This window comes from Melopsittacus undulatus, chromosome 3 (assembly GCF_012275295.1).
Source record: "Melopsittacus undulatus isolate bMelUnd1 chromosome 3, bMelUnd1.mat.Z, whole genome shotgun sequence".
Lineage (NCBI taxonomy): Eukaryota > Metazoa > Chordata > Aves > Psittaciformes > Psittaculidae > Melopsittacus > Melopsittacus undulatus.
In genome coordinates this window covers 39,450,520-39,472,311 of record NC_047529.1, presented here as the reverse complement: position 1 = coordinate 39,472,311, position 21,792 = coordinate 39,450,520, and the positions used below count along the sequence as shown (strand labels likewise).

At 37.5% G+C, this 21,792-nt stretch overlaps 1 protein-coding gene across 1 annotated transcript in view; it reads left to right on the top strand.

The window, feature by feature from the left end:
- KHDRBS2 (KH RNA binding domain containing, signal transduction associated 2) overlaps positions 1–21,792 on the top strand; it is a 328,648-nt gene that overhangs the window by 224,494 nt on the left and 82,362 nt on the right. The window contains exon 6 of the mRNA XM_005153183.3: positions 2,266–2,461. Coding sequence (XP_005153240.2) covers positions 2,266–2,461 — 196 coding nt within the window. The remainder of the gene's footprint in view (positions 1–2,265; positions 2,462–21,792) is intronic.

Below are 21,792 nucleotides of genomic sequence, written 5' to 3'. Positions count from 1 at the left end.
CAACAAGTCACAGCAGATTATGAAGCTGGTGAAAGGATATTTCTAGGAAAGAATATTGTTGTGTTGGCACAGCAGTGGTGTGGTCAATAGCATGAAATTGATGGTCAGTGAAATAGTATAGTCAGAGAAGGCTACATAATCTGGGTGGAACTTTCATTTCCTAAGCAATTACTTCTTTTTTTTTTTTTTGTATGTGTATTGTATCTATAATACATATATACTGCATTATATATAATACTTACTGCATGGGTTAACAGTTTTATGTGAATTAGACTGTCATCATCTAAAAACACTGCTGTTTGAATATTTCTTGAATTCTTCCAAGTATTTTTGCAGATACAGGTAACAGCTCTGCTCTTTCGTGAGGCCAATATATAATCTTAATATACACTTTCAGACACATTTTTCACTGTGAGCCCTTAAGAAATCTGTTGCCTAGGGCATCTAACTTACCTAGCAACTTTCAGGTGTCCATAGACATCGTTTCAGGGTAGGTCCTAAGAAATCCACTTTTATTTTGGAAGAAATAGGATATGGAGGTACCTTATTTCATGCTGACAGAGGAGTTGTTCTTTGGTAATTGAACTAGCTGATCTTGCCTATGACCTTTCTTTTTTCCCCTGAAGGTGTCCATCGTGTTTTCACTCAGTTTTTCTTGAATGGAATTTTTTATCAGTAATATGATGGACATACATAGGATTTTTTACACTTGGCATTCATGACCATCTTCCACACAAAGTCTTTTTGGGCTCAGAAACGAGTCTTCCTTACACCTAAGATATCTGAAGGGCTTGACTTAATAATAACGTTCAGGACATCACTGCAGCACACTGGCAGCTTTTAAATTAGGTTCAGAGCATAATCAGCGGAGTGCTAGCTCCTGCAAGGTACCCAACTGATGGTATCAGTTGCACAGATACAGGAACTTGGATGCTTTGCTTATTCTCCAGTCAGGTACCCCAGGAGAATATTAAAAAAAAAAAAAAAAAAAAAAAAAAAAAAAAAAAACCAAAACCCCAACACTGAAGTATTTAAGATAAATATTTATGATGATAATTTACGGTAATAGCATAATGATATTTATAGTGGTGCAATTGATAAGCTGGAAGGAAGGGATGCCTTCCAGAAGAACCTTGGCAGGTTTGAGAAGTGGGCCATGTGAACCTCATGAAGTACCGGAAAGAACAAGTTCAGGGCCCTGCACATGGGTAATCACCAGTGTCAGCTCAGACTGGAATATGAAGCGATTGAGAGCAATTCCTAAGGAGTGAAAAGGATTCCCTAAGGAATGAAAAGCAGACGTGTACTCGCAGCCCAGAAAGCCAACTATATCCTGGGCCGCATCAAAGAAGCGTAGCAAGCAGGTCAGGGAAGGTGATTATACCCCTGTACTCTGCTTTCATGAGACCCCACCTTGAGTACTACATTTAGCTCTAGAGTTCCCAGCACAAGAAAGGCATGGACCTGTTAGAATGGGTCTAGATAAGGGCCATGAAAATGGTCAGAGGCTTGAATACCTCTCCAATCAGAAAGCCTGAGAGAGTTGGGCTTGTCAGCCTGAAAAAGAGAAGGATTCAGGGAGCCATATGGTATAGTTACGAGAACCTCTTTTTAACCAGTAACAACTTCTTCTGACTTACCAAGTACTTTACAGCAAGGTGGATATTGTATAAATATACAGGGAGATGCTAAACTTCCCCACGCTTGTCTGTATGATACTCTTCTCTCTGCACAGTAGGGGAAAGCAGAATCCCATGCTGCACTTCCCTTGTGCTGAAGTAAATTAGATTAACAGAAAAGTTCTCACTCTGCTTTTATCCTCTGCTCTACTTTGCCTTGCAAGTTTCTGCCATACTGCAGCATATTCTGCCAGTCAGTTTCTCCCACCTACCAATAAACATGAGAATGAGAGTGATGACTGCTGTCATGAAATAGTTTGAGAGCAACAGAAAATGTTTCTCACTTTCTCATCTAGAACTACTTGGGAGTAACTTTGCAACTCTGTGAACTACGATGATCCAAAATTTCATTAGTACGAGCAGGAAGATAAGGTGTAAAAGGCACAGGATGGTGTAAAAATAATGCCTTTCCATAATATGAGTTCTGCCTGGGATATTGCCTAAAAGTGCTTGACATTGTACCTGCCAAAGTTATATGACACTTTAAATAACAGTAAAAATGTAAGAGCCTTTAAAATGCAGTAGCACTTGTGTGTCCTCCCTTGCCGTTCGCACCAAGGTAATCGTTCCTTTTTTACCCCCTCAGGGGACGTGGGGGTGCGATTCCTCCTCCCCCACCTGGAAGAGGTGCCCAAGCACCCCGAGGAGCACCAGTGACCCGTGGAGCCCTCCCCGTCCCACCAGTGGCGAGGGGCGTCCCCACCCCTCGAGCAAGGGGCGCCCCCGCTGTCCCAGGCTACAGACCACCCCCGCCACCTGCACACGAGGCCTACGAGGAATATGTAAGTAACTGCGTGCATTCATAGCATGTGTGAGTCAAGCTCTGTTGTGAGCATGGAGTACCTCTGATCTGGAAGACTCCAGGTCAATAATTCCTCTGTCTCTACTGCTTACCCCTGTGGTGAATTACAGTCTGGGTGATGCAGTGTGTCTCCAGAGCTGTGGTTTTGGTGATGTGGGTTCATAGAATTGTTCACAGCACAGTTTTGGATATGAGAAGATCATGCTGGGTCGATCTCAGGGTGTCATGAAAGAGCAATACAGATATTCTAAAGATTGTATTATCATTAAAAGACACTCATTACTGTAGGCAAGTTCTTAGGAATAACAGATTATATCCTTTGTGAGAAAATAGGATTTTTTTTGTTCTTCAAAAACCTTTTTATTACATGTAAATAGATACATGTAAATTTGTATTCAGCATTGTGTTACAGATACATAACAAATAGAAATTTGGGTAGTTTTCATGGAAGCTCATACAGTGATGCATATTTAGCAAAGAGCGGAACTGTCACTTTTTCTTGTGAGATGTTAAAAATAATTGTTCTGTAAACATCAAAGCTTTCAAGTCATCCTCGTTAATGTTCCCTTCTGGAACTATCACCATAACAACAAATACCCAGGTAGAGAGGAAAGTACGATCAGTTATGATGTCTGACTTTTTCCAGCTGTGGCAAATACGAGGGTGAAATGAACATCCTACCCATTCTGTAATCCTATCACAAGGAGAACTGTTGAGAAGATAGACTATAATTGAGAAGATGCAATTTTATTCAATTAATAAGTCTTCTTAGAACATAAAAAAGTAAACTGAAACAGAAATTAATCTTTATTGATAAAGCTTTACTCAACAATCTGTATTTACAGAGTAGAGATTAGGTCACGGCCACTTCAGCTGTGATTCTTGGCATTATCAGAATGTGTGTCCCTGATTTGAACAACAGCTGCAGAAAATGAGAGGAAGAAATTACTCTGTTATTCTTTACCTCAACACAATTTCCACCTTTAATGAGAAGATAGCTCTGCTAAAAAAGGGAACTTAAAAAGTATATCCTTCCTTGATAGGTAGTATATTATCCATTAATATAAAATATATGACACTTTCTGTGCAGAACTGCATCTTTTCTTAATCCATGAGTGGCAAATTTCAAAATTGAGCCCTTGTAATGTAAGATTAGTATTATAAATTTGGTAAATATTTTATTCTGTTTGTTTGTTTGTTTGTTTTTCATCTACAGTACTAGTAAATGTCCTAGGAACATTTCTTACACTTTTTATGGGTGGTAAATAAATGGAAAGCAGGAGAAGTTAAGGCAGCTGGATTATCAAGGTTAGGAAAGCATTCAGCCAATTCCACATTTTTTGAAGTACTTACATTCTCAGGAGTGCCAAATAAGCACACAGTTAAAGGAGTCGTTTCAGTTTGTAATAGATTACTCCAATATAAACAAATGTGGTTTTGTTTTTATTTTGCCTGCTTAGATAGTAGCAAGAAGCATATCACCTTATAGGACAAATTCAGATGTTTTAGAAACCCTTTCATCTCCTGTGTCCTTTCAACATTGCTATTCCACTGTTAGGAATATGTGGTTTTCCCCTGACTTGCTGTCATTCACCAGTTTGCAATGAAAATCTTTTGCCATCTTGCAAAGACTTGTAAGTGCAGTCTAAATCATCTTGGTATTTTATGGACTGAGATAATAATTAAAACTCTGTTGGATGTGAAGGTAGAAGGAAAAGGTCACTGTCATACATCTATACATGAATTTGTAAATGAGATTTTAAGGGAAAATATTTTTCATTTTGCAGGAAATATTCAATACAGTTTTTCTTCCCAGATAAACCACTATATTACATATCCAGCTGGATACTAAAAGCAAGTGGATCTGTTTGTTGACCAGTAGCATAATTGTTGTTTTTTCACACTGAATCCTAGAGAAGAAAAAATATTTTTTAATGAATAATTTATCCAATTTACTTTGTCTTATTTTCTGCTTGTAGGCAACCTAGAAGCATATTACAGTTTCTTTATGTGTAAATATTTTTTTGTTTTGAATACAGTGTTTCACTCCAATTTTTGCCTACTATGTGCAATCACCATTGGTTTGAGTAGTTGTGCACGAGTGCAAAGTCATTGATTGTGTGTATTGATATTTTTTATTTTTTCCTTGCTCCAATAGAATGTAGCCATTTGAATGCTGAGCTGGAAGTGAACTCAAGAAATAGAATAGGATGGCTGCAGCAGATTTTTAATGTTTAAAAAGCATTTCATGAAAAAAAATCTTTAGCTACTTGCTCAGCACTATTAATCAGAGATTGGACTGACTGACCTTGAAGCATCTTAACTGTTCAAATTGCTTTGCATAAACATTGGAAAATTTGTGTCACTCTTTTGTAATTAGCCAATATCTAAATATTTTGAGGTTTCCTGATGGCCTTTCTGAGAGGCCATAGAAGCAGATGCCTAAAGGTTTCTCAAGAAAACTCTTGTCACCGATGAAAATACTCACATTCAACACTGTGAAAGTCAAGCCCGAGCAAAGAGAAAATTATTTGAAACAACTTTCAGAAGGGAAGGGGTGGTGACCCACCTCATGCCTTCTTCTTTACTTATTTTTGAAACATATATATATAGCTTTTATTGCAGTGTACATAGTATCTTAGAGAAACTTTGGAAGGCTACCCACAGGAAGAGGAGGTATAGACATATAGAAGATATATGAAAAAGGAAATAAATATCTACTGCATGAATCTTACTTTAAAAACAGCTCATTGTGTGTGAATTTGGATTAAGAGCTTAACTAGCGGCCACATGCAGCTTCTGTGGTCAGGGAGGTAGTCCTGGGTGTGTAACCTGGTGTCATGGTTTAACCGGAACTGGCAACCAAGTACCATACAGCCACTTGCTCCCCCTGCTATAGGACTGGGGGAGGGAATCAGAAAAGTGAGAGAACTCATGGGGTGAGATAAGACAGCTTAACAGGTAAAACAAAAGCTGCTCATGCAAGCAAAGCAAAATGAGGAATTCATTCACCTCTTTCCACTGGCAGGTGTTCAGCCACCTCCAGCAAAGCAGGGCTTCATCATGCATAATGGATACTTGTGAAGACAAATACCATAATTCTGACCATACCCATCCTTCTTTTTCCCCCAGCTTTATGTACTGAGTATGACATCATACAGTATGGGATGTCCCTTTGATCAGTTGGGTTCAGCTGTCCTGGCTGTGTCCCCTCTTAACTTCTTGTGTGCCCCCAGCCCCCTCACTGGTGGGGTGGGGTGAGGACCAGAAAATGCCTTGACTCTATGTAAGTACTGCTTGGTGAGAACTGAAACATCTCTGTATTATCAACCCTGTTTTCAGTACAAATCCAAAACATAGCTCAGTACTAGCTACTGTGAAGAAAACTGATCATATCCCAGCCCAACCCAGCACACCTTGTGAATAAGAGTGTGGTTCAAGGCTTTTAACCTTAGTTCAGTGTGACCAATCTGTAAGTGCTCCTTTTCTGCAGAAGGAGACGTCCGCCAGAGTTCCAGTAGGCTCCTTGGTCAGAACTAATGACAAGATGGCTGTTTGGGATTTATCAAACAACTTCTGTAAATTAGGTTCATATCTACATTTCACTGAGCAGAGATGTTTCGATTAGAGAGAACGGTACTAGAATTGCATTTTAATTGCCTCTTTTCATCTTGTGTAGTTGTGGTCTTTAGTTTTGTCTGTTAGACAGCTGATGTCCCATCTACAAATCTTAAAGTGTTTCTATATCAGTGCACCAAGACAGGAGAGAGTAATTGAAAATAAGTTCAGATATTGTTTCAGTTCTGCATCATCATCATTACTGGCAAGGGCAAGGATATGACTGATTTTATGCAGCTTTTTCATTACAAAGGTTAAGATTTGTTTGGTTGGACATTATGTTATCACGTGCATGACATATAGTAAGGAAAATTAACACGAGTATCATCTTTACAGATTGAGGGGAGACTTCTAGAGTCTTTTCTCAACAGTAAGCAACTTTAAAGGCTAAGTAAGGTCTTGCTGGCAACTTGTGCAATAGACATGACTGACTGAGGTTCACGATTTATACCAAAGTGAAGAGTTAAGAAGTGCTTGAGTAGATATTCTACTGGAAGAAGCATCCTGTTGAGGCAATAAAGCCAGTGTTCAGCACTGTATATTTTAATCTGAGCATCCAGACTTTTTCACTCAAGATTAAACCCAAATATTTGAAGGGTACTTAACCCAAATATAAGCCAAAAATACCATTGCTTTCAGATCCTGTGTTGGAAGGATTTGCATTTGACTCTGGAGCTGTATTTTTGCCTTCTGAATCAGGAGTTAGTAATGAGCTGTGCAGTGATATTTTTCTTTACATTTTTTTAGAGCTATGATGAGCCTTGCTAAGAGGTCTAATGTGAATCTGGAACTGACTTAGCACCCCAGATGCAAAGAACTGGCAAAAAAAGAAAAATTTGGGACTAAAATATGCATTGCTTTTATATTTTACTTGCAAATGTATCTTTTCTCCTGGATAAGAAAGGAGACTTTTGCACAGAAAGCCACTCATCTTAATATGAATACTTAGATGAGTTTCATGTATTTACAAAGAAGTACATAATTTTATTTGCAAGAAATAGGTCAGTCTTTTGATACACTGAGGAGCTGGTACAGCTCCTAGGACTAGGATAGCCAGATTGAAAAGCAATTTTAAACACGAATATTCTCTCTTGCCTCTCATTTACTTGATCAAACCACCCAAACACAGCTTCTTGTTATCTTCTGGAATAAGTGAAGAGCAGTGCTTTTAGAAAGTCACTGGAAAAGAACCACACAGTAAGATAGACTGTGCTTTTAATGTCATGCTGTTTTTCCCTTCATTTCAAGCTATTTAAATTGAAAGCAAGCGCCACGTTCAAGTGTTTATTCTATGCTCAGTGATTATTTACTTTTTTCAGTAGTTTTCAAACTGAAACAACTACGCTCATTTATTCAGTGCCAACCTAGACAATGAAAAGACTGACAAGAAGAGGCATTTTGTCACACTTCAACATTTTGAAAAGAAGAATCAACATTTACATGTGACTCTGATCCCCAAAATTGTGGTTGCAGAGCTTTTGTTAGTATTTTAAACTGGAACTCACAGGGCTTTTAAATCCCTTCTATCTGCCACTTCTGATGGAAACTGTATAAAAAGCTGCACTTCCTCTTCATGACATAGTTGCACCTCTGTTAGAGCTTTAATGTTTTTTGTTAAAGTGAGCAATTGGTGCTTGATTCTACTACTTTTGAAGTCTATTCCTATAATCCCCATAGGATATTCACAGTGAAGAGTGAGGCCCAGACAACAAAGAAGGCTTATTCCAAACCTTAAAATAGTGAAATATATTGGATATAATGAGAATCAAGGGAGATTATTTTCCTTTTTTCTTTTTTTTTTTTCTAAATTGGTATTTCCAAGTTTTAAGATACAGCACTTACTTAATTCAGTGCCTCTTTTGGGTGAAAAAATCAATGAAGAATGTACTGAGACTAAAAAGCATTTGAATAAAGCTGGAATTATAGGCATATTAATCTGCATGGCTGAACAACATATTGATTAAATATGATTGATTCCCTATATATGCCCAAGGCACCTAGAAGAAGAGCTAAGCTATATTCAAGTTACATCTGCTGTGACTTGAAAAATCAAATTTTATCTTTACTATAATAGCAATAAGCAGGATAATGTTTATATTATCTGAAAGAACCTACTGAACTTTAGAATACTGTGAATGGTTTTCTCACAAAGTTAGAGTGGATTTTTCAGTTAGTTATTTAAACTTTGGAGAATTTGGGCTGTAGAAAGTATAAATATATTTATTGTGAAAAAATCCATCAATACAGATACAGAATTAAAGTAGTAGCAAGTATTTTGTGTTTTTCTAAGAGCAAAAACCACCATCAGCATTATACCTTCTGTGTTTGGGAGCCTGTAGTTCTACAGTTTTTTTGCTTACCTGTGCAAACTGTACTTTGGATCTTATAGGTGCTACTTGCCATCTCACAGATGATAGTCTGAATTAATAAGCTTGCCTCATGAGACCAAAGGAACTATCCTGAGAGCAATGTATTAATGAACATGAATATTGCTTTCACACTCATCACTGCTATGAATTTCTCACAAACTGGCAATGTGCTCTAAAGCAGACTTTATTATATAATTTTTCTTATTTGTTTCTATTTTATATAATAATTATTATTTAATAATAATTTAGTAATCATAGGTATTCAATGGCCTCAACTTTTCTCATAAAATACATAAAACTAGCATCTACTTATAAATGCTGCAGAAAGATTTTGTGGAGAATAAGCTTTTCTTTTGTCTTCTTCAGGCTCTCCTTACTTAGCAAAAATAATTTTCTCCTTGACCTTAATTATCAAGTTTTCAGTTCAAAATTATTTTCTATGCTAGACAGAGTAGAAAAGAAAATGCTGATGCAGCTGTATGTGTTTTAGTATTATACATGATTTTAATACAACCACAACCTAATAAATATTTATATATGTTATATAGAGCTCTAAGTGAAGGGCATCTCTCAACTGATCATCCAGATGATCATGTGGTCCTTAAATATTTATGGTGTATGCAGTTATATTCATTCCTAAGATCTTACATAAAAAATATATGGAGTATTCTTCATAGAGACAGAATCTGCCTGCATCATGCAGTGCACCATTTAATCATTAAACAGTGTGATTGTTCAGGAGCCTGTTACCAAATATTCTTCTTTACTGTCACTTGGAGCTGTCACAACTTGTCACTCGGCTATCTGATGGAGAGGAATCTTGGTTGATATAAAGTAACTCTGTGGGCATTTGCTGACTAAACATTACCATGTGACTGTAGCTCCATGTTACCTTTTTTATGGTAAGTTGCAAAAGTGAGTTGCAAACTTTTTTTTGTACTTAGAGAGTTGCCGTTAAAGACTTGTGACAAGTACACTTTAATTAGAGCTGTTGAGAGTTTGGTTACTGCGTGAATTCAGCATGGGTGGAAGGCTTGGGCTTTCTCTTTCACTTCCCAAAGTTTCTTATCCAGGTTTAGTCCACCGAGATACTAAAAAGTAAATAATTTTGGACTGCAAGGTTCATCATGAGTAGGCAGTTCCCAGGGAACCAGACACATACAAACTCAATGGTAATGAGAACAGCTCAGTTTTTGCAGACTGGTAAGTGTGGAGACTTCAGCTGTGCCATGCAGAAGCACTGAGCTCTAGTTTCAGAAAAGGCTCTGGGTCATAAGATGCCATGGCACTTAACATCATCACACCAGCCCTGCCTCTGGCATAGCACTCTTATGTGTTTTTCAGTGTACCCTTTTGGGGAACTCAGATTAGTGGCTTTTTGTTATACAAGATAAACCAAGTGCTCTTTATAGCAATAGATTTCATGTACACCTAACAGAGTACCTCTGTTTTGTGTATTATCTTTATTTATTAGCAATTTTCAGTGTAGCTAAAAGGCTAACTCCATTAATATAGTAAAAATGCACAGTTTAGCAATCAGTTTATAGTAATCAAAAAATTGCATGGATTGTTCCAAAATAAAATTTTAGTTAAATTGGAATTTAAAGGCATGTATTTAAAAATATTTCCTGTTGCAGTAAGCTTTCATCAGAGTTCATCTATGTTGTTCTCATTAGTACATTTGTGACATTGTCATCTTGTAAAGAATACCTCTGCATAAAACTGCAGAGATACGTATTTAGCAGCAGCACTTAAAATCAAAGGCAGACATTACAGAGTACAGTTCTGTTTCATTCTCTGGCTGATGGGCCTTTTATCCAGTTGCCTCTATATATATACTTAGCGCTTACTCAGGATAATTGCAAAAGAAGATTTGGTTTTGGTACAATAAAAGGCCTGAAAAGTAGTCTTACATGCTTATAATCTTTTTTCCCCTCATTATGTTCAGTGCATTTGCAACTTTGACTTTCAGTTAGGAAGAAAAAGGTTTGTGCTAGATGAGTTATCTTGCCTATTTGGGCACAGAAGCATCTGTCCAGCAATATGCCTGTTCTTTCTGGGTATTTAAGGGATGCTGAAATATATAGGTGAGTCTACATTTTCATACACATAGGAATGTATATATATATCCCATGTGTATATTGTATAGAAAGCTGACTCCAGATGTGTCTTGGATGCAGGCCACCTGCAGCCAAACAGCAGCAATCGTTTCTCCAGAGGCAGCATGTGGATGTCCTGTATCTATTGCTTTTGGAAGGAGGAGGGTTTATGACTCTACAACTGCCTTAGCATTTCCAGTGAATCTTTGCTTGGGTATAGAAATGCATACTTGCATTCTGATGCGGATATGTGGATATGTTATCAATAGCTACAGCACAGAAAAATGTTACCCATTTCTTCCAGCATGTCTGTTTATAAGGACTTGATATTGCACAGAGCGCCTCTACAGCTAGCAATGTGCATGAATAACTGTGTAAGGAATCATCATGAAGAATCAGAGAAGTAAGATTTAACATATATTTTTTCTTTTCTAATATGAAAAAAAGATACAGGTATTTGAAATAATAGGTTTACTTGTGTAATCAGATGGAGTGGATGAAGTACATGGAGGCGTTCTATGTTTTGTTTAGCAATATGGTATCAAAGTGACTGGGACATTCATATGAATATCTTTGTCAGATGAAGAGGTCAGCATAGTTCTCAAATATGCTCAATTGTAAAATAGTCAAATCAGTTATGTTTTATCAAAGGTGCAGACTTAGTGCACCTCTTTAAACCACAGCAAAAATGTTGAGAAAATTGATCTTGTTATGAAACACAGTACTTTTGAGTTTGACCTATAGGGCTCCTAGAGAGTATAGCAATCACTAGAAGAGGGAGATGCAGTATAACAGTTCCAAGACAATAAAGCAGAAATCTAGAGGTGAAAAATGTTCTTTCTCCATATAGACCTGTTGAAATTACGGTCGCCTGAATTTTAATAGCCTCTATAGTCATTTAAGTGCTGTTACTCATAGACAGCTAATATCTCTCTGACTACCGGCTATTGTTTTGCAGCTCTTAGTATGGTGTAAAAATCTGTGGAATGCAACATCTGAAATCATAAAGAGTGCAATGTTTGTTCAGTGAAATTAGATAAGTAAATTCTTCTTATATCCCAAGACCCTCTTGCAAACATACTCCTGCACCACCTTATTCAATACAGTAAAAGTTAAATATTCTCAAAATCAGTGTATTTGTCCAAGTGGAGTGAATAATATTACATATCCGTTCCTAACAAGGTGCTTTAAGTGTAGCCTTGATGTTCCTACTGTCCTCCAACTCTTTTGGGGTCAATTACTCAGTTTCTGTTATGAAAATATTAGTCATCTTTTAGATAATATACTACCAGCAATTCTTTTGATGGCCACATGTCTGTCAAATGCAGATTATTTAAGTCTGAGTGGGAAAGCAGCAACCTTAAGGTCATCTTTGATTTGGACTTTCCCGTCCCTTATTGTTGTTTCTTTGCAAACCAACCAGATATATGAAAAGTGAGTCTTAATTTGGGGCAAGATATAAATTAATGTGCTGTACAGAAGGATTTTAACAGTTTTAGTTTCTCTTGACCTGTATTAGACTCACACAGCTTTTCCCAGTTTACCCTTTTTTTTCTTATTTTTTAAAAAAACATTGCAGAAAATTAAATTATTGACACTATTGATTATTCTTTCTGAGGACTAAACTGCAAAATGTTCAAGAATAGATATGAAGTGTGCTCATTTCAGTATTTTAAAAATAAATTGTCCAACTCTGATGTTGCATCATTTTACTCAAGACTGGATTTCTATAATCACATGTACTCATGCACTCATCTTTATCAAGACTTTGCACTTTTATACCAGTCCTCACATGTGCTAGAGCTGGGAACTTTCTGAGAAGGAAAAAAAAATAATTAAGAAATACTACATTTAAAAGAAAAAACATTGCAATTCAAAGATATTTCTTTCTGTTTTACCAGCCAGTTACTGTCAGTCATTGTACTTTTTGAACAAACACTGCTTGTAATACTAAACTGACATGCAGAGTTAAAATGTGTGCTTCTTTCTTTCAAAACAAATCTTATTTTAAGAATAGATAATTCCATTTTTATTACTTATTTGTGTGTTATTGCAAAAAAATGGCTTCAGAGCCAGGTTTGGTTTGGCTTACTTTGGTTTTATTGCTGAAATGGCTCAGTTATGTAAAAGCTTGCAACGTTGTTTTATTTTTATTTAATTATCAATAATATTAATAAGTGGTTTTAAACTTAAACTGAATCTTGAACGTTGAGATTTCCAAGTATTTTGACAGATTTGCATCAGTTAACTAGATGGTATGCAAAAAAAGAAAAAAAGATTATAAACAAAAGTAAAGGGTGTGTAAATCAGGCTGTAGGGGAGATGCAGAAGGGACTTGAGTTTCATTGCAAGTTAGATTTTGCCATATTGAAATATGGGCACTGTAGCTGGGAGAAAAAGAAAAGAAAAAAGAAAAGCATAGAATCACTGAAATGCAGTTGTGGAGTCTGAGTGCATCTATCAAATAAATTAGAAGCTGCAATACTTTGGTCATATTTCACTTTCCCTGAACAGCCGTTTCACTTTCCTGCAAGGCCACCCTTCATGCAAACACCCAAAACAAATAAATCCAAAAAGTCATTTGGAGCCTTTCTAGCTTATTTCTCTTGAGGTACCTATTATAAGTTGTCATTTTGAAAAAAACAGCAGAAGTAGCTTGTATGTGCTGAACACAACACAGAGCACCAAGGGGTGGGGGGGAAAGAGAAGTAATTTTGGTTGTGTTTTATTCGTTTCACTCAGCTTTCATTTTTGTTTTCTAAGGTAAAAATCTGATGCAAGTGATTTGTCTTGTATTTGCATAGTCTAATTCTGTATAGTAGTGGAGTATAATTACAAGTGAGGTTACTACTGCAGTTGTAGCTGTAGTTAGTAACTCTATGGCTGAATCAATGGTTAGTGTATGTACTATTTTTATTTCCATGCACAGTGCAATATGTAGAGGAGTGCAAGTGTTTTCCTCCTGCAGAATCTGTTACAGTCCATTGTTGTGGTATCCACTTGAGCAGGGAACACTGGGAAAGAAGTTTTAAATCCCTGAAAGCAGAGGAAAAAAATAAAGTCAGTGTCTCACGTCTTGGATGAATGAAATGCTGAATTAAAAAGAGTGAAAGGACTACTTTTACTCTTCTAGAGGAGAGTGAAAAAGAGTCTTTCTTTTTAAAGGAAAGACTTAAGCTCTTGCACAGTTTCTACAGAGCTAACATACACACCTCACCATCAGAGAGGTCTCAGCACTGGGAGCAGGACTTGCCTTCTTGCAACCCAAACAGTGGCACCAAGATCTTGGTGAAGATCTAGGCTTATGCAAAGCTCTGTTTTCATCCTTTCCAAGAGGACAGCTAAAGGGTGCTAGAGGGTATGACACTGTGAATACCAGTCTTAGTTACCTAAGTGTTGCTGTACATCATTCAAGAAAATACATCCATCCTAGATGTCATTAATTCCAGTATGGTTCTTCTGTTTATCCAGGATCTAGAAATCTAAGATCTTACATCATACAAATTTTGCAAGCAAAGCAGGCTTCTAAGTCCTTAAATTATTTCTGACAACAGGACTTAAATTCTAAATAACTTAGCTTGTTTTTTTGCATGTCATTCATTTTGTAGAAAACTTGGTGGGGGGCAGTGGGGTATGATTCTGTCTTAAAAAATCCTGCCTTTTTGCTTTGATGAGTCTGTTGCCTTACTAGGAGAACAGCAGACTACAGTGTGGCAAGGAGGCAATACTGCTTTGATAGTCCCTGACTGAATGAGGACATTGTTCAGGTGAAATTCCATTTTGAATTAACTAAAAAAATGCCAGCAAAACTTTTAAGGAATCTTCTTTCTTTCCTCAGTACCTCAGTTGAGCTGTATACAGAGTACACAGTCTTTTGCTGATTGTGTTGGAGGAAAGGAATTGTTATGAAGAACTAAGCTTCCACATTGTTTGGAAACTACCAACTCATCCATACTTGATCAGAATTTATATATTTGGGGGTAAGGAAACAGGTCACTGGGTACAACCTGAGAGTTGTTTAACATTCTGTAGAGCAGAAGTAATGAATAGAAGCTAAAAAATGTTAAACTTCCCAGTTTCAGTAGCATGAGGCTTTTCCTTCCCTAGCTGGGAGATAATCTTGTTGAATATTTCCTTTAAAGCTGTGTATCAGTGTTGCCACAGTGAGTATACAAATTTCTAAGATGTAGATGTTGAGTAGCTACGATATAGAATTAGAATATTATTTTGGGAAGGAAATTGCCTTCAGTTATTACTGAGGTATTTTCCATCCTCTCAAAATGATGCATACTGACATAATAATTTGCTTTGTAAAGAACAATTTTGCTCTGCTAAAAGTGCTGGTTAATTTTACACTGTAAGTTTTATCGCTCGACGTTGTCTTCTCGAACTGTCCAGAGAGTTGCTGACCTTCTTAAAAAAGCAAAGTGAAAAATCCAAAAATATACTTTGTTTCTAAGTTCAAAACATTATTTATTTCATAAAGCCTGGTTGATGCAGCCTAGAATTTTATGTCTGCTTTATCATTTCCTTATTAAGGAAAAAAAGTCTGAAAGTCAACAGAAAAGATGCTGAATAAAAGACTGAGTGTTGCTGTAGCCTACTTCATCCACTGAGAGGAAGACAATACAGAAACAAAGAAAATGAGCACTGAATTAACAAAACCAGCAGGATTCTTAGGATGGATACAGATTTGTGTAACTGACCTACAGGTTGTCTAATCATCATGATCCTTAAAGCTGCATATTAAAAAAAATACGCAGTCTTCAGGGAATAAGGATAGCAAACATTTTGTGTTGGCAAGTGGTCATGCAAGTTTTATTCCATTGCCTGAGCAGAGTTCAGAACTACAAGTAACGTAATAATAGATGAATGCATCACTGTAAATCCAGAGTAACTCTTCAGAAAAAGGAGACAGATAGCAAAATGAGAACAGTTGTATTTCCAGGTAGAAAGTAAGATATTTCAAGAAAATTACTACTGGATGTGCTGAAGCAAGCTTTTATCCCCTGAGATACTTCTCCTTGGACCACCTATCAAATCATCAAAAATGTGACTGTCACCTTATTCTTCACAGCAATAGGTTTAAACAGCTCTTTTATCTGGGAGCAGTGGTAACAATTTCAGGCCTTGTGCAAGCACATGTAAAACAGATGCATTTTTTCATGGATGAAGTTAGGACAGTGGGCTGAATCTCCTAGGTATTACTGTCCTTACTCTAGTACCTTGCTAGAGGTCATGAGCAGGGGGAACCTAAAATGTGTGCAGTTATCTTTTACTGCACATTGACTGGGGCTGCAGTGGAAGCCATAAACTTAAAAGTAACGTTTCAGTATGTGCCAAGTTCAGAATTTCCCCCAGGACCATGATGTAACCTGCTCTTGCAGCATGATTCCTGAACAGATCTGGTTAGCAGGAATAGGGCATCTCTGTCAGACAAAGCAGAAAATTTAGTAGATTACCTAAATATTAGTACAATCCAGCTGTGATGGCTTGATTTATTTATTTTAATTTATATAGTTCTTCCAGGATTTTAGATGAGCAGTTTAGATTTAAAGATGCCTAAAGGAAATCACAAAAGACAAATTGACTTGTTGGATTAGAGTTGCTAGTCCTTTATAGTCCTTGGAGGGGTACAGGTATAGATAAATGCGCAACAAAAATCCTTGTTTAAATTTTAGCAAGCAGCTGTCAGAGGCATAGGAGCTGTCCTTTACCAGTCCTAATGAAAAAAAACTCATCATGCATAATCTTTCAACAAAGAGGCTTATTGAACACAACAGGAATATAAAGATTATTCCAAAGGGTGCCAGCCACTGCACGAGTTGTCCTTGTGATTTACAGCTGCAATACCGTGCCCTGCATGAATTTTGTGACATAACAATCTGTCAGTTCTCGAAGCTATAAAGTCACCCCTTTGAGATAACTGAGTCAGCCTCACACTGATGGTCATTTCAGGACATGACCATCATTTCTTTGCTTAATAATAAAATTGTGATGAGATTTAAAATGCCACACTTTAGGTATAAGACTAACAATCCTGCTATACTATAACAGAGGTGATAGATATTGTATGATACTTGAAGTACTAATCTAGTCTGAAGTTATGTGTCACATCCGTTTCAAAATGGATAGATAGGAACTGACAAGGGCCCATAAGCAGCTTGGAAAAGAAGTGAGATGTTGTAACCAGGTTATTTAGTGAGAGGTTAAAAATATTCACAATCATTTTTACTAAGATAGGGAGAACTGAAGAGTTCCAACCATCCTCAGCTGTGAAGGACTATGTTTTACTTTACGTGTGTTTATTTAAGATTCTAAAGTTGTTTGGATAGTATGCAAATAAAAGATGCAAACACTCATTGTTCCCAGAGATTTTCCATTGTATGGAAGAATTTTTTGTAGTGGTATGCTGCTCCTTAATGTCATCAGCATGGGGACTGAGCCACTTATAGGAACATGTTAAAGGAGGCTGATTCTTTTAGGTACACATCATTCTTTCCATTAAGGTTGAATATTGTTTAAACTAGTTGTATGTCCTTGAGAACTTGTCTGTTTGGAGAAATTAGTAAGTTTTCTTTGCAGTAAGAGGTCAGGAAAAGAACCTTGTGACAGCTTCATGTTGGAGCTGACTCCATCATCTCTGACTGGTCCCTGAGGAGTTTCTGTCTCAGTGGTAGGGCAAAGCTTCAGCTTGTGATTTACAGCTGCAATACCAGACCCAGCATGAAAGTCATGACATAATTGTGTTGATTCTAGAAGCTGCAGAGCTCAAAACCCTTATATAAAGTTCAGTTCTTCCTGATAATAGAAGTTTTCAGCCAACCTCTGATTGGTGGAAGATTTTGAGATGTTTCAGTCCAGTGAGCAAATCAACAGCTATGAGGCTCAGGAGAGAAAGGGAGGTATAATGGGCACAGAGGAATGAAGATTTGTATGTTATATCCGGTAGTAGTTAGATTTTGCTAAGAACTGATAGCTTCATGCAGGTACACCACGTTATGGCATCATATACTTGTGTTCAGGCCTGTGCTCTCACCCTGTGTAGATTAATAGTGAATGTATAACTGGGGGAGGTTAGAAACTTAGCGAACTTGTGAAGTTCTCAACTAGACCTGATCCGAGTATACTGGTGTCTATGAAGAGGATGTGCTAGTCTGTCAGATATTCTTGTAATACTCTTTAACAAAGCCACAGAAAGTTCTTACAGAAGTATATATTCTGTTGAACTTTTCATTTTGAGAAGGAAGGATCTTTAATAGGAGTTGTTATACATGATGTAGCTTTGAATGCAGTGAAAATATACTCAGGTCTCTATTTGTGAATTGTCTTTATAATATTGTCAAATCATTGAGGTACTTCCAGCACAGCTGCACTTTCAGTGAGTCATATACTCTGCACATGAAAGTTATTAGCATAGTGACTGTTTAAAAATGTGTTTATATTAAGCACACAGATTTTCTTTTGGAGGGCAAATAACCACAATATGGATAATAAACAATTTGTATCTCCAATTCATTTTTTAAAAGGCAAAACAGAAACTGACAGCTATGCACTTGATATTTTTCATTGCATGCTTATTGCTACCATACAACTTTACCTTCACCATGGATTTATGACAGCAAAAATACAAGGGTAGTCTTTGGTCCAGTCATCCCCTATAAATATTGCTGATTCATGCAATGAGCTACTATCTTGGTACTGATCCTTTTGATCTGCTTGGCCTGCATTTATTCTTGGTACTGCTGACTTTACTAAAAAGACTTTTCACATTGTGTGTGAGACAGAAAATTCAGTCATGGCCCAGCACCATGTTTTGTGTTCTTCAGATTGTTGTTTCACCTCCTCTGTTCTCACCCAGAAGCTTTCTATTCCAGATTATAGATGGCACTTCTTTCAGTTTATCTCGTTACTGATAATGAGTAACGTTATCAGACATACTGGAAATCATTTTCAGTATCTCTGATCTAAGCGAGGTTTGTCCTGAATCCCCGACTTGTGTCTGCAAGCTGCAGTTTGTAGGCAGTATGTCATCAATGTCATAATAAATGTGGTATTAAAAACCACATTCGTCTTGCCAGAGAAACTTTTTCAGCAATGTAGGTAAGAGATTCCACAAATAGCTCTTGGTATCAAAGGAACTCACAGAGAGAAATAGAACAACCATAAAATGACTAGACCTTTCATATTTCCTTCTCTCAATTGCCTATCCAAACCCATAGAATTAATATTGTACTCATGCATTATTTATATGTCATCAAGTGTATAGTAGGCACTTTGCAAACATACAGTAAAGCCAAGTCTGGGCCAAGACATGTACATTCTAATAAAGTGTGGACCAGTGGGAGGAGTTGTAAAGGGTAAGTGAAAGCTCATTGCCATTGATATGTATCAGGGTCCAGTCCTTTAAGGGATTCGTTTTGGAAGGGTGGTTGGTTGGAAAACTGCTAGAAAAGAGCCAAGAAATTTCAAACATCTTTTAACAAGCAAATGGAACTTATGTATGCAGCTTTCAGAAAGTCTCCTAGAAATTAACTTTTTAATAAGTCTCTTCAAGGAATCAGTTCATCAGACACAGTGCCCAAAGTTGTTTTATTCCCATATTTTAAATTTTGGGTTTGCTTTGAATTAAAGACAATTCTCCCTGTCACCTGAACTTTCGCAGATCTTAAATCTAAATTGAACAGAAGCTTCTTCTTGCACTGAAATGAAAGAATGGATGTAGGTTAATCTCAACACCAAAGTTACTCCACAAACTGTTCTCCCACAGTTGCACTTCAACAAGATGCAAAACTCCATGCTTTTCTGTGTGGAAACACTAAAAGGTACACTTTTTAAGCAACAGAAACCTAATATAAAAGTCATCTTTAAACTGTACAATAGATGCATTTTCTATTGACTTCAAAGTCATGTCTGTGGCTGAACTTATAAAGCAGAAAAGAAATTAAAAAAGGGGAAAATTAAAGTAGTGCTCAAAATAATGAAGAAGAAATTGAGAACTTGGGGTTGGATCTTGGGGAGTGAAATCTGCAATAAAAAGTAAGAATCAGAATTGAAAATTAGGATGTCACACATCAAGTTTTTGCCCCAGACTCAAGCATCCTCATATTTCATTCAATACCACAACAATTCGCTCAATGAGGCATTAAAAGGAAAACTGTACAAGAAAAGAGGGTTTGTTGATCAGTCGGTTTTCTATGTTTCTGTAATAGTAGAAAAGAATAAAGGTCATTTATATGAGAAACACTTGCTCCCAAAGCACTTAGTATTCTACAGGGACTTATGATGCAGTATTATCAAATCACATTAGATTGCATGAACTTTTCTGCAATGTAATCAAATGGGGAAAAAAATACAGTTACAGTGTATCAGATTACTTTCACAAGGGTAGTATTTATATCTTGGGAGCAATGGCATATGCTGAGAGCAATACAGTTTCCAGCTGGTGAGGCAACACTGTTTTTTCCTGAGAATTATTCTGTTTCCTAAAACTGTAGCAAATAGATATTTCAAGAATTGTGCAGTTGCAAGACTATCTCAGACTGTTTTTGCATCCATGTAAATTATGCATTCACTGATAATTAAAGTGTTTTGAAAGAGAATCAGCAAGAATACAATAGAACTTCAGACTGTACAATTTTCTAGCATCTAAAAGGAAAATGCTAGAATGCATCTTGTGTAGGCAGTAAACCAGTTTTATTCTGGATTTGAGTTGGTACAAGCGTACTGAGTCGGATTTAGGCAACAAGAACCCGAAGGCAAATTTGCAGCAACAAGGGAAAAAATAAATGAGGAAGCAATAAAAGTAAGAGAAAGAAAATTATGAAAGCAAGCAAAGGCAGCAAACTTGAATTTTCAGAGAAAAAAAAAAAGTCAAAGATGGTGTTGAAATAAATGAATGCAGTATAAGGAAAGACAGAAGTATTTGGAATAGTGGAATTACAAGTCTCTGTGTGACAGAGAGAGAGATTAAAAGCCTAGCTGAGAGAATGAGAGCAAAGCAACAAGCCCTGCTATGTTTCTATTGAGGAACAAGGGTCACTAATAAAGGGAAGAAAAGAGGACCAAAGTGATGGAGTGGAGGAAAGATTGGAGAGGAGGAGCAGATGGGAGAAGATAGAAAAATAAGAAACAACAGACATGGAAAGAAGGAATTCTTTCAATACAAAATAAAATCCAAGGTGTACCAAAGGACTTAACATGTTGGCGAATCATGCCTGAAGAGGGAGGATTTTATTATTATATGTGATTCTCCCTTTTCAGTCTCCATGGTTTCTGGTAGTGTCTTCTTGCATTGTTGCCTTGTCAGTGTAGGCCAGGGCAGGACCGAACAGCTGCTCTTGTCCTTCTGTTGCCTGCAGCATCCAACAGTTTCTCACGTCATTGTCCTGTTAGCTTAACCTCAGGACAGGGCTGGACATCTGCATATGCATTGTAAAATACGTTTATATCTGAACAAGACTGCTCAGGTGTTCGTAACAGATGATACCTAGCAAAGCGTTCAACACTGTCCCACACAACATCTCTTGGAGAGACATCAATTTGATAGGTGGACCACTCGGTGGATAAAAAACCGGCTGGATGGCCACATGCAAGGAGTTGTGGTCAACAGCTCAACGTCCAGCTGGTGACCAGTAATGAGGGGTGTCCCTCAGGGATCGCTGTTGGGACCACTCTTGTTCAACATCTTTGTCGCTGACATGGACAGTGGGATTGAGTGCACCCTCAGCAAGTTTGCCAATGACACCAAGCTGTGTGGTTCGATTGACACGCTGGAGGGAAGGAATGCCATCCAGAGAAACCTTGACACGCTTGTGAGGTGGGCTGATGCCAACCTCATGAAGTTTAACCGTGCCAAGTGCAAGGTCCTACACCTGGGTGGGAGCAATCCCAGGCACAGCTACAGGTTGGGCAGAGAAGAGATTGAGAGCAGCCCTGCAGAGAAGGACTTGGGGGTGTTGGTCAATGAGAAAATGAACATGAGTCAGCTTCAGTGTGCGCTTGCAGCCCAGAAAGCCAACTGTATCCTGGGCTGCATCAAGAGGAGTGTGACCAGCAGGTAGAAGGAGGTGATCCTGCCCTCTACTCTGCTCTCGTGAGACCTCACTTGGAGTATTGTGTGCAGTTCTGGTGTCCTCAACATAAAAAGGACATGGTACTGTTAGAAGAAGTCCAGAGGAGGGCCACGAGGATGATCAAGGGACTGGAGCACCTCCCATATGAAG